The sequence below is a fragment of the Callionymus lyra genome, chromosome 9 (assembly GCF_982586985.1).
Source record: "Callionymus lyra chromosome 9, fCalLyr1.hap1.1, whole genome shotgun sequence".
Classification (NCBI taxonomy): domain Eukaryota; kingdom Metazoa; phylum Chordata; class Actinopteri; order Syngnathiformes; family Callionymidae; genus Callionymus; species Callionymus lyra.
This window is the reverse complement of record NC_141826.1, coordinates 8,151,102-8,164,203: the sequence shown is the minus strand read 5'-3', so window position 1 is coordinate 8,164,203 and position 13,102 is coordinate 8,151,102. Positions and strand designations below refer to the sequence as shown.

Genomic DNA, 13,102 nt, shown 5'->3' with positions numbered 1-13,102 from the left:
AGATATGCTTGTATAACAGAAAATCAAAATTGATCGTTAAAATCATCATTAAAATGAATATTTTATTAATATCCATTAATAAAATTTACATTTTCCTAATATCGATTTAATGTAGATTCAATAATACTGTATAATTATACAAAGCTTTTTATGACAGATAGCGAACCACAAAGGGAAATTAGTAAATAGATCAATATAAATATAACAATAGAAAAAATGTAAAAGGTAAAAGTTTAATGGGGATTAAAATGTGAAATAAATTATGTAAAAAATAATATAACTTTGTTCTGCTAATGGAAGGATGGTGATCTCTGAAGGGATCCATTAATAATGGATGTTATAGTTGAAAGTTAAAATAAATTCCAGAGCTCATTTTATTCAAGTTCACTTTCGGTGCCACCAGAAGTCAATTAGGTTTGAATACACAGTAGATAAGAGAGACATCCATGCACACAGTAAACAAAGAAATGCATAAATGTTGTAAATGACCGATCCAGTTTTAGAAAACATCTACTCAAGATGGGAAACATGACAAGATGACGTTCTAAAATTTAGAAAATGGGGTAAAAAAGGTTAAGCCAACAATACCATTTCCATTAAATAAATAAAAATATATAATTGATTATTTTGGACTCTAAACATGCCAAGATAATCCCGAAGAGAGAATAACAATTTACTGATTAATCTATTATTAAACAGAGGTTTTTAAATTATCCACACAAGTTTGTGTTACATAAGATTTCCCGAGAAAATACTTAGCTCCTCCAACTGGGACCTTGCATGAATGATGAATGACGCACATGATACTTCACGTGGATGAGCTTTGACTAAAACAAGACTAGTCTGGCACTTGTCTCGTACAAAGAAAAATCCATCCTTGCACAAATGTGTTTTCTTCCATTGGAATATGCTAAGAAGCTGTTGAAGTTGCATTTTATTCTGAGGCTGTTTATTACTCAGACAGAATCCCATCAGAGTTTCACCTGAAAGCAGCAGCCAAGATTAAATCGCACTGTTTGTTAATGTGAATCGCTGGACGGCGTGGACAGAAGGTGACTCAGACTCAAAGTACTTACTTGTCTGAATTATGGAATATCAGAAGGGCAAGAGGAGGAAGGGACCCAGGAGAGCTTTTACCGTGTAAACTGAACATATTTTTTGAAAGAGCTGAAGTCGTGTTTGGTGAAAGAATCCGATAAGCTTTGGCATTGATGTCAATAAATCCAAACCTTTATTTAAAGTAGAATAGAGAGAGGGATGAAAAGAGAGACAAAAGGACCGAGAAGCAAAAACATTTCACCAACTATGTTGCAGGCTTTAAGGGTTTACAATGTTATCGGTTGATTACAGTCACTTTTTTTTTTTACTTAATAAAGCTGTAGGTCATCAGCGAAAAGCTTGACACGATTAAATGGTGTCACACTGATAGTTGAGTTAAGACAAAAAGAGACCTTTGCAGAGCAAAACTGTGGTATTTAAATGTTCCGTCGCTGAAATTGAATGCCAGCACAAGACTGACAGCAAATTGTTGAACTACACAAAAAAAAAGGTTAAGACAAAGTACTTCAATGAGCCTGCCAGGTTTCTATGACAGTTTCGTCATTTTTGCAAAACAAAACAAATAGCAGACATGATTGAGAAAAGGTGTTTTTCTCTTTTGTTTATCTGCATTTTTTAAATGTTTCCTTTAAACATTTTAAAGTTAACAGTGAAGAAGAAAGAAACAAACTTGTCCGTGAAGACACAACCACAAATAAAGTAATAATTTACCCAACATTTTGATTTCACTCGTTTTCTACTAACCCTTATGTCGACTAGTACATGTACAGTAATTTGTTCCTCTTTAGAGTTGAAGGCAAAAATGTACATATGACGGTCGTGGACATTGCTAATTTATGGGTCCTCCTCATTCAAAAAAAATAAAAATAAAAACATAAAAAAAGGTATGGGAACATTTCCTTATTACGCTTAAACTGATATGCAAATTAGCCCTTTGATTTAAGACAAAGGGATTTGAGAAACGAGAAATATATTTAAACGTCTTTTGAATAATACAAAAAATATAAGAAAAGTACATTAAATATATATTAGGTAAAGTGCTCTTAGCAGTGCAAGTTTCATATAAACAGAATTGACCTTCATCCCAGAAGCAGTGTGCTGTGTTTTTACAGCAAATTAAACGTGAAGAGATTGGTTTTCTGTCTAGTGACAAATCTGTCAAGTTTTCAAGATTGTTTTTGTACTTTGCATGCTTCCCCATTATACTTTTGATGGAGGCGCTTTAGGGGAATTGTAAGGGCAGCTAATGTGTTGATGTAAGTGTCTCTTAAATAGATATTGAACGTCTAACATACTCATCATTATGTGTATGTTTGTACAAAACTCTCTTTTATTTGAAATATTTATGCTTAAGCCCCGCCCACTGAAAAAATAACTTTGTTTTTCTGGAGATAAAATTTGGTTTACAATAACCACACCCACTCTGATGTGATTGGTCAAGAATCAAGGTTTGGTACCGGAAGTCATCCATCCCGGACTTGTTGAATAAACAAAGTTGATTACTGCTGACTGGAGGAGTGAAAACCATCATTACATCATAATTGAGTCAGCTCTCGTAACCACTCGTTTGCCTAGATTTTAGATGGGGGATAATTTTATTACCTACTAAATTCAAAACGTGGTCATGATGAGGGACATCTTGGAGAGGAAGACCTCAACATTTGAAACATGTGAGTTGGATTTTTACATTAGTTGCCCTTTAAGAGTCACCATCTTACAAACATCTGCAAGGACACTATGGTTTCCTGTAAGCTTTACATTTCACGTTGTTTTCCAAACGACAGAATGTTGCTGAACCTTATGGAAATCCAATGCTTTGAGTATTGCAGCAAGCAATGACAGGGCAACCTTGATCAGAGCGTGCTGGGCCGAGAGATACAAAAGAAGTCCTGTGAATTGTCTGCTCGAATGAAGCAAAGGTTTCTATTGTTGTCTGCCAGATTTATTCGGTGCCACCTTCAAGTCATTAACAAAAGCATGAAGCGCAAACTATTTGTTGATTGGAGGAGATTTCACTTGTAGCGGCGAGACACAACCTGAATTGTCCCCTAACAATCCAATTCCAGAGTTACTGTGGTCGGCAGCAGTGACCAATCTTTCGCGCTTTCATTCTGGCACCGGGTGTGAGTCACAGCTGGTCCTGACCCCATCAAACCGCCGCAGCAGGACACATCCATGGTCAATGGTCAACAGGGCCGCCGCCTTTATCGAGGGTGTGTTCGGACTCAAGGAGCGCTTGTTCCGGCTCAACCAGCATCTCCCTCTGTATAGACTCACAAAATCATTCCTATTCTAATTGCATCAGTGCCAACACTTCTACATCTCAAACAGCAAACCCAGCCGGGGAAAGAGAAATTCACTCCCACCGCAGAAAAAAGTGGAGGTGAATTGAATTGAATTGAATTGAAGTGTAACCGGAGGACTAACACAGTATATCTGATGTTCTCGGATAACAAGTTTGATGCTGGAGATTACGGGGCGTTCTAATACCAGAAAGCATATGAGGTTGAATTTTTCCATCAGTCTGAGTCAATATTAATAAGGTTTGATCTTTATCTGATCTCTTCACCCCGCCAAGGAGAATATAGATGAGATCAGTGCTCTGTTTGAGCAGCAGTTCAATACATCTCAAGCTCAATAACACACATCAAGCCGCCTGTTCAGGATATCGCTCCTCGGGAAAAAAAAAATGCCTCAGGAAAATCAAGAGTGGCATTTTGATTTTGGCTTCGGCTGCACAACTTTTAATAAACGCTTGCTTGAATTAATATCAGCTTATTGACATCTATTGGGAGGATGTGCGCCGGTTGACTTGTAACACACACCTGATTAGTTGCTGGAGAAAACTTCCAAAAGAAAGTGACATCAGGTCATTGGCAACTGCCTCTCAGAGAGTTTCATGAGGAGGCCGTTTGTCACCATCTTTAAGAGGTCAAGCGTTGACCCTCCAGGAGGACTTTTGAATACTATAGATTGAAAATTTTAGAAAAAATTAGGGAATCACAAGGCTACTTCTAACTGGGCTGGATTTGATGCAAAGCTTTAACTTTAGTTATTGTCCTTAGCCCGTAGCTGTGTGTCCATCGTACTAACAAATATTCAAACTTTTAAAAGTGTAAAAAGAAACTAAAACACAAGAAAATGAGAAATTCCAATTTTGAAATCTTGAAAGAGCATTTCAATATTTAAACATCAGCCAAGTGCGATGGAAACTCTTAATTTGTTATAGAAAAAATAAATAAAAATAAAAGGTTTTTGAAATGTACTACAGGTACAATGGGAAGCCTTTTTGTAACACAACAGAACGTGACATACAGTAAAATCTAAGATCAAATCAGATAACTTGTCTCCTTGTTATATGAGTACATTTTGCTCATAGACGGAAAAAATTTGGACTCTATTGATTTCTTCTTGAGAAAAAACTGCAATTTCTCAGAGAACGAACAACAAGGATTCCATTTTCTCGCAGGTGTGTCTCATAGATCGAGATTCCAGAACAGTTTCAAATACTTTCATAGAAACATGTTTAAAGCTACAAAAGTAAGTTGTAGTTTCTTAAAATAACTTTTGTTATATTATCGAAAACCCCTTTCATTTGACACCATTAATGTTAATCATTGAGCGACTCATGGCGAGATTAAAGAAATATAAAGATCAGAATACATTTTTAACTCATTAAACAAGGAACAAAATGTATATTATTAAAACATAAAAAGTACTCAAATATAAACTTTCTGTGTTGCTTCTAGTACCGACTGCCTACTGCGGATCAAATATGTTCAAGGGCTTCGACTAGTCTCTTGTATTTGTATAAGTGTTGTCTAAAAACTACTGTCATTCTTTCCAGGGTCTCCCCTGCCTCTCGCTCTATGTAGCTGTATTGCCGTGTTACCCTCCTACAACATATTTTTTGTGTTGGAAGTTAAGAGAAATCTCAGTTTAAGTTTCATTTAATTATACTTATAATATAAATAAAGATATAAGTGTAGTTGATAGCTGAAGGAGGAGCATCTGTTTTCTTTATTATTTTTTATTTATTTAACACAAGGAAAAAAATTCTTAAAACGTACACGAATAAGAAATGCAACACTGGAATTTGTTGTCGTGGCGTAACAGAAAAAAAAGATTTAATTAAAAAAAGAAAATAAAGCTAAGAAACTAAGTCTTAAAACGGCATATGAATAAATATCTAATAATTAATTAAAATAAAACACATTTAAATGTATGAAACGTTGTGAAACAAGGTACATATAAAGAAACACAAGCAAGAAAAAACACAATCTTAAACGTGTCATATTTATAGGGATAAAGCGGGTCTCCTCCACAATATACATGGGGCAATAATTGTTTATTCTTTGGTTTGGATAATGCGGATTTTCAAATCTGTGTTCTCCAGATCTAGAATTCTGCAAGCCTGGACAGATAAGGAGCCCAGACTACCACATGCACCAGCAGCAGCAGCAGCAGCAGCAGCAGCAGCAGCAGCGTCAAGAGGAAGAGGAGGAGGCCCTGTGCTCAGGGCCGGTCGCTCACATGCATGGCCGTGGCTACTCCCTGGGCGTGAGTTCAGATGTGGACACGGAGCCGGAGGTGGATCCGTCCCCGGCTCACGGCCTGCAACACATGTGGATGCGTGGTTTGAAGTCCGAGCAAAGCTCCTGCCTCTCAAGCCGGGCCAACTCGGCTCTGTCCCTCACTGACACGGAGCACGACAGGAAATCAGAGCCGGACAACGGTGAGTGATGAACCCGCTACTGAACAAAAGGAGATTTTCCTTTTGATGGTCGCTCGAAATGACAGTATCTGTATCTATATATATATATTTGTACTTTTTTCTTTTTAAAAGGCTGAAGAAACAAGTTTAAATATGCAGTGCAAAAACTCAAACCATAAATTAATTTGAATATTAATAATTTAATTTTTAATTTTAATGATCTAGTTCAACATGCTGAATTATAGAATCGTATACTTACTTAAAATCATTTATTTTTTCATACTAGATGTTGCTCCAGTATGATTTTGTTTTTCATTTTTCGTTTTTTTAACTCAAGTTTGGTGAAGAAGATTAAAAGAACGATAAAATAAACAACTTTTGTATATTTTTATTGACAGAAATAATGAGAACTCCCTGATGGAAAGACAGTTTGGATAAACAACTGACCAGTTGTTTCATGATGCAAAGCATTGTTTTTGTCCAACCATCTACTTTACATACAACAGAAGCTTTTGATGGAAGCTTCAGACCAAACATCCCCAATGATAGAAGACTTTCTTGTAAGGCAGTGGCAAAATAAGCAATTTGAATGATACATATCTGCAATGGAAATGATGTGTGTTGGCTCACAGAGACCAATTTGACTGAGTCTGTGAGTCCAGTCGCCGTGGTAATTGACTTTGGTTTAGAATTTGTTTTGCCTTTTCACACTTTCTCAAGCCTTCGTTCTTGATGGCATAACAATATTATATTAGTCATTAACTAAGTAGAGGTTCTTTGTAAAGCTCCGTTCTAGACCAAGGTCAAAAAGCGCTTCAACAATCAAAATGAATATAGTGCTAAAATACATGCTTTAAAAGGACCAGACACATAAAACAAAGAGTCCCAGAATATCAGGGAAAAGTCTGCACAAATAAAAAATGTCTTAAGATGTTTTTGAAGGAGTCAGTAGATCCATCAAACGCAGAGGGAGAGGAAGATCGTTCCAAAGCTTAGGAGCAACAGCCTGGAAGGATTTCTCTCCTCTGGTCCAGAAGCGTGTTCAGGAACCATCAGTAGATTCTGATCCACAGACCTCAGAGTTCGAGCTGGGGTGTAAGTCTGGATCAGATCACTGATGGAAGGAGGAGCCTGACCATGAATAGTTCTGAAAGTAAGAACCAGAATTTTAAAATTGATCCTGAAAGAAACTGTCAGCCAGTGAAGAGTTTTAAGGATCGGGGAAATGCGAGTTCTTCTACAAGAGCGAGTCAGAATTCTTGCTGCAGAGTTTTGAATTAATTGCAGGCGAGACAGCTCCTTCTTGTTTCAACACGAAAATAAACTTTTACAATAGTCTAAACGAGAAGACACAAATGCATGGATTACAAGCTCCAGATCATGTTGTGACATCATTTTCCTAAGTTTAGAGATTTTTCTCAGTTGAAGGAAACAGTTTCTGGTCAGTTTTCTGCAGTGTTGAACTAGATACATACAACAAATATGTTAAATACAACATCCAGGTTTCTCAGGCTCAGTTTGACAGACTGGCCTAAGTCACTCAAGTATTGACTCAACCCTGAAACCTTATCATCAGGAGCAATAACAAGTGTTTCTGTTTTGTCAACGTTTAGCTGCAAAGTGTTTTCACTCAGCCATTGTTTGATCTCTAGAAAACTATTGACTAAGCTGTTCAGCTCTTACAATATCTCGACTGCTCTGTGAGTCATTTTCAATTGTACAACCTCCACCACTGCATATGTATTCAAGGAAGCCAGTTGTTCACCTTCAACCAGAGAGAACAAAAGGGATACAACAAACACATTTGTTTTCTGGCCTTCGAGGCACCTTGACTTCGAGTTGAGATTGGTATCATCTTTTATTAATTAATTTTATTATTACCACCTAAGAACGGACAAGATGCACCGCATTTTAGGCATCCCTTTCTTGTCATAAAAATGTTTTTATACATAAAATTATTGGTAATAATTCATTTTAATTGTACATTTACAGAATTTAGATTCAAACCATTAAACTTTACAAAAATACAAAGTGTTACGGGTTAGTCAATTTCACCTTTGAATGACAGAATCCAGAAATGTTTAGGTGAAGAGGTTTTTAGTAAGTTTAATTTTTTGATAACGTTAAAGCTTACATCATATAAAACCACAAATCTAACTGTTTGGTCTCTTGGATACATTTGAATTGTCAAGAGTTGGTACCCCTTTTTACCTCAATTTAATGGGTTTGATTTTAAAAGCAATTTAATTACTTCCTGGTCTGATTACAAAGCTAAGAAGAAGAGGAAGTAGTTCACAGTTCAGTCTTTTAAGTCAAATGTTTGAGGAGATTTCATTTGGAATAACGTCTTTTATTTTATTTTATTTTAATTGGATGCCAGTTAAAATATTTTCAGTGATGCAAGAAGTCGATACTAACTTATGTGCGTTCCCAAAAAAAAAAGAAATTACCAGTTTTATGTGTAGTGTAAGTTTAATACATTTCTAAATATGAAGTAAAATTAACTCTTCAAAAAGGCTTTTAAAATTCTAGCATGGACACTTCTTTAAATGGACACTGAACAAAAAAGGCAGCAATGTTATAGAACGATCCAATTATCATTTGATGAATCACAGATGGATTAATTATCCTGAAAAAAAAAATGTTGCTAATTGAGCTGAATAAGAATAAAAAATTCAGGATTTGAGTTGGAGCCTCAGGCAATAATTCAGTCAGTCTTGTTTCATTTCTGAAGTGATGCAAATATCACTTTAAAGACTCTTTGAAGTGGTGCCATGGCGAAAAGTACTATCAGTTATTGGGCGCTGAAGGAGGTCTTTCATTGGGGGGTAAACCTGAGGGATGAACTTAAAGAAATGTCTGGTGACCAAGATATAGATTAAAAGGAAAAGGAGGACGATCCTGGCTTTCCAGTAAAAGGGATTTCAGTAAAGAGTGGGGTGTTTCGTACCTGACAACCGTCTCTGCGGGAAGACTTAAGCCTGGGAAGGAAAAGGGAAAGTGGGAGAGAGGCGGGGACGGAGATGTGGGACCAACTATAGAGAGGAGTCTGGGATGGTGCCAGGTATCTGTCTTGCCCTGGTGGGCTTGGCTGGGCTCCCTACAGATGGAGAGTTAGTTAGAGGTGCACACAAACAAAGACAGAGCTATCAAAAGCGCCCCTACAGGCATGGTCGGTTTGCGTGAGGCAACAAAAACAACAAAACATGGATGGTTCTCACTGACTAAGAAAAGGAGGGTGATAAGAATAAAAGGAAATACAGTGGGAGAATAGAAGACACTCGAGAGGAAAATGCTAATGAGTAGACGGAAATGGAAATGTAATGGTATAATTAGGAGAATAAAAGAGAGGAGTCATCGAGGTTAAAGCAGGTGAAGGAGAAAAGTTTCAAGTGAGTGGAGGACTAACGTGAAAGGATTATACCTGATCTAGGATGTGCTGTTGATGTTTGAGAGGTGCTGTTTAAGGACAACCTGATTGGACACGGAGCCAGCTTTTGAAGAATCACACTACTGGGAAAAAAAAAAAAAAGGGAGAGCGAGTGTGTGTGAGAGCTTTCAGCATTACGCAGCAATCAATTTGAGATGGCCGTGTGCATATGGACCGCAGTTATTACTGTTCGAGATGAGGGCTTCCGTCTTTATCTGGGGTCAGAGCGTAAACACAGAACAATTTTCAAAAGCAGATGGTTCTGTAGATGAGCAAACAGAAACAAATCATAAGTTTCAGGAGAGGATTTAAATGTTGAGGGCAGGTTCACAGTGAGGGCTTGTTTCATTGCTGTTCTGCTTTACTTTAAAATCTGCTTTTCTGCCAGGCAACCTCTGGTCAAACGATCATGTAACATGCAACCTGTTCATTTTATGCTATATTGAAGGATAAATAAGGCAACAAGAAAAACAATCAGAGAGTGCATATATCTAGTAATAACATAGGTGGTTGGTCACTACTGACATTATGAGTAATTTTACTAACTAGGCATCCTTGATAGGTTATTGAATTCACATCACAATGACGGTAGACATTAATGTGTTTAAAAAAACATAGCATATGTGTTTTTGAATTGGTTTTGAAGTCCTTCACCAAAGCTGAGTTGATTTTAAACTAAACAACAACAGCATAAAAAGCAAATATATGTCATTTTTAGAGCTTTTATTGAGGTACCAAATTCTTCAATAATGAAAGAAAACAGCTGGATACTTTAAACAGCACTCCAAGAAAGAGAGGGTTTCATTAAGGCACAGTTCTGTAGTGCAAAAGTTACCATATATTACATTTTACAAATTTTAAAGACAACCATGAAACTATATTCTAAAAAAAACAGCATTAAGTACACAGTTGGTAAAATGTACAAGGTTATAAAATGTACATTTAAGCCAATATGTTTGTTTGTTGAATTTAAGTCTTTTAGTAAGACACAGACTCTTATTTGTTCGACAAAGGTCATAAACGCTGCTTTGCAAACCTTGCAAGTAATCATTTTATTCTATGTGTTCAAATGGAAAAGCTTATTTTCATATTTTCAAATTGTACTGCTTGGATACTGCATTAAAATCTCTCAGCAGATATTTTAATGATTTCAGATGCATCAGTACACCATAAAAACATGTATGGCAATTGTTGACGATGAAATTAGTTTTTTATTATTGATTTGGGGCGACAACATCTACAAATTGTGTGACCGACTATTTGAGAGTTTTGACAAGAGTTATATGAAAACTAAAACTCTTTTTAAAATGTATATCGTAGGCCTGACAGTAATAAAGCATAATCCAAATACAACTACAATAATTAATATTGCACAAGCTATAAGGATCTAGTGGGAAGATCTAGGAGTTCCAATTCAAAATGAGGTACAATTCTCTCTAGACTGCCACTGCTTTAGACGCTTAGGTTATGATTGCTTATCTAACTTTAACACAGGCTGAAGGATTTATTAACACACACTTTCTATTTTTGTGTAGGTAAGAACCATGAGTAAATATATAATCAACCACCAGCCTCTACTACTCTCTGCAAAGCTGGAGCAGCCTCTCGCTGACTCCGGATCAGTCTCCTAGAGGGGGTATCCTTTACTTGGCATCCTCGCTCCTATGCATCACCAGCAGCCCATTTATTCTCATCCTCTTCCTGTCCATCTCCCTGTGACACATGGCCAGGTGTGCCCATCCGTGGTATCCTCTAATAGGAAATGCATTATGGATGTCACATTTCTCTCCATCAGCACAACAAAGTCTCATGCGCCCTCTGTTCTTCGCGATAATGAAAGTTAGAGCCACTCACAAAAAGATGTTGGCAGAAAGGGGCTGGAATCACAACGCTAACGTCCCTGCCAAAATGAAAGTGCATTTTAAGTCGGCACGACCTTGCGCTCCCTTTGTCTTCTCCACTTTTCCCCTCCCGAACCTGGTAATGATGTCGGCTTCAGACCGGCAGGAATCCTTTTGGTCTCCCGTTTGATTGAAGCTGACAAGTCAATTTAGTTTGTGTTGGGGAATATGTGTGGAGTAGTAGAGATGTGAAAGGATGGATGGATAAAGATGGAGTAAAAAGGAGAATCACTGTGTCTTCTTTTAGGTTGTTGTGCATTTTGTGTGTGAGCCGCATGTGTGACACCTCCCGCGAGCTGCGAAGCTGGAGGCATTCTAAAAAACCTGCTGACAAACTCTGGGATCCATCAACACCCCCAAATTGTTGACAGCGGAGGGTCAGGAGAACGACTCAATCTGGTTCAGCAGGAGTTTACTTGCTGGTTCACAAACATGCACATATTTCCACATGCATAATGAATGAGCCAAAGTATGTTGCAGCCGGTACTAAACATGCAACAGATGGAGCTTGATGTTATTTTTTAAGGTGCTCAAACAGGGGATTGAAGGCATGTAGGCGATTAGAACTGTACGGGATCCCTAGATAGTCATAATAGCCTGTTTTTGATTGATTTTTGACAGTTAAATAATAGATGTATGACATTTATAACGGTTATAATTCCAATTTAACGATCAACTCAATGATAGACAAAGGGGGTTCTAAAACTTCACCATGCCAAGACCAGCATCCATCAAAAACAAGTGCAAAACCTACTTTCCAAAAAAACATAAAATGCTTTAACATTCTGAATATAATTTTTATTATTTTTTTAAGCATTTTGGACAATCGTGTATGTTCAGGGCAAGTGTTTAAAAATCATTGTCAGGATAGGAATCTTTACACAAATAAGAGACTCAGAAATCAGGATTGGTTAAAAGTCGCAACAATTTTACTTGCAAGGAGAGTTTAATACAGAACCTTCCCAACGAATGTCCCATTTTAACTCTAAAAGAATAACTGATTTAGTCACAACTTATAGTCCATCGTAAGTTATTGATTATCCGGTAGGCGATATTATATTTTATTTATTTATTTCCTTTTTCCAATATTCGGAGGCCTCCCTGGTGCCCTTGTGGCCACGACTTGATGCACACAAAAGCAGGTTATTTTTGCCCATATTAATTCAATTCATTCTAAATGTTGACCTCTTATTCAGCATTTCTAATTCCATCATAAGCAATAAGCTCAATCAGAGATAAAGCTTTGTTCTCTTAACCACATAGAGAAACAAAAACCTCAGAAGATTTGTCTCTATTTAAGTGTCTCTTGTTTCTCCTTTAAGATGCTCAATAGAAAACAACTTATAACCTCCTGAGCAGAAGTTATCAGTTTCATCATTGAAAAGAAAGGCGCAGGAGTTAGCACAGTGGCTAAAGCTAACAGATTCATAAATAAATGCTTTATTACATAATGCACTTAGCTTTGAATCCTCGCGGCTGATGCGGACAGATTCAGAGATGGAGCTCTCACCGCAGTAAATATTGCAGGAGCAAAGGTTAGAATTTAACACCGCCATCCATCCATTCTCATCCACTTCATCCAAGGTTGAAGCAGCAGTTGAGTTAAAGAGGTCGAGACTTTCCTCTCCAAAGAAACCTCCCCAAAAGACTACTCAGGATCAAGATGGCTTTGTCAGATCAACCGAGGTTGACTTCTGACATTCACTTCTCAAACAAGATGAAGCTCATTGTTTAAACTATCAATACTATAGGTAGAATATTTAGTTTTATCAAGACCTTATTTCTAAAAAAGGCATTAGAAGAACGTACACATATCGCTTATCCACAAAATAAGATGACTGTGCTGTGTAATTCTAATTCCTTCTTGTTTCCCTTCTTGTCTTGTGAGGTATAATCCTCATGTTCGTGTTGTGTAAATCAAGATGGCACATCTGAAGAAGATTCTCAGTTTTCATTAAAGAACATGAATAAACGAACGTCACATTCGGATTTAGCAGC

General features: G+C 37.1%; 1 protein-coding gene across 2 annotated transcripts in view; it reads left to right on the top strand.

Moving 5' to 3' along the window:
• tenm1 (teneurin transmembrane protein 1) overlaps positions 1 to 13,102 on the top strand; it is a 277,797-nt gene that overhangs the window by 24,712 nt on the left and 239,983 nt on the right. For both annotated transcript variants that reach the window (XM_087799099.1, XM_087799098.1), the window contains one exon: positions 5,456 to 5,794. In XM_087799099.1, coding sequence (XP_087655225.1) covers positions 5,456 to 5,794 — 339 coding nt within the window. The remainder of the gene's footprint in view (positions 1 to 5,455; positions 5,795 to 13,102) is intronic.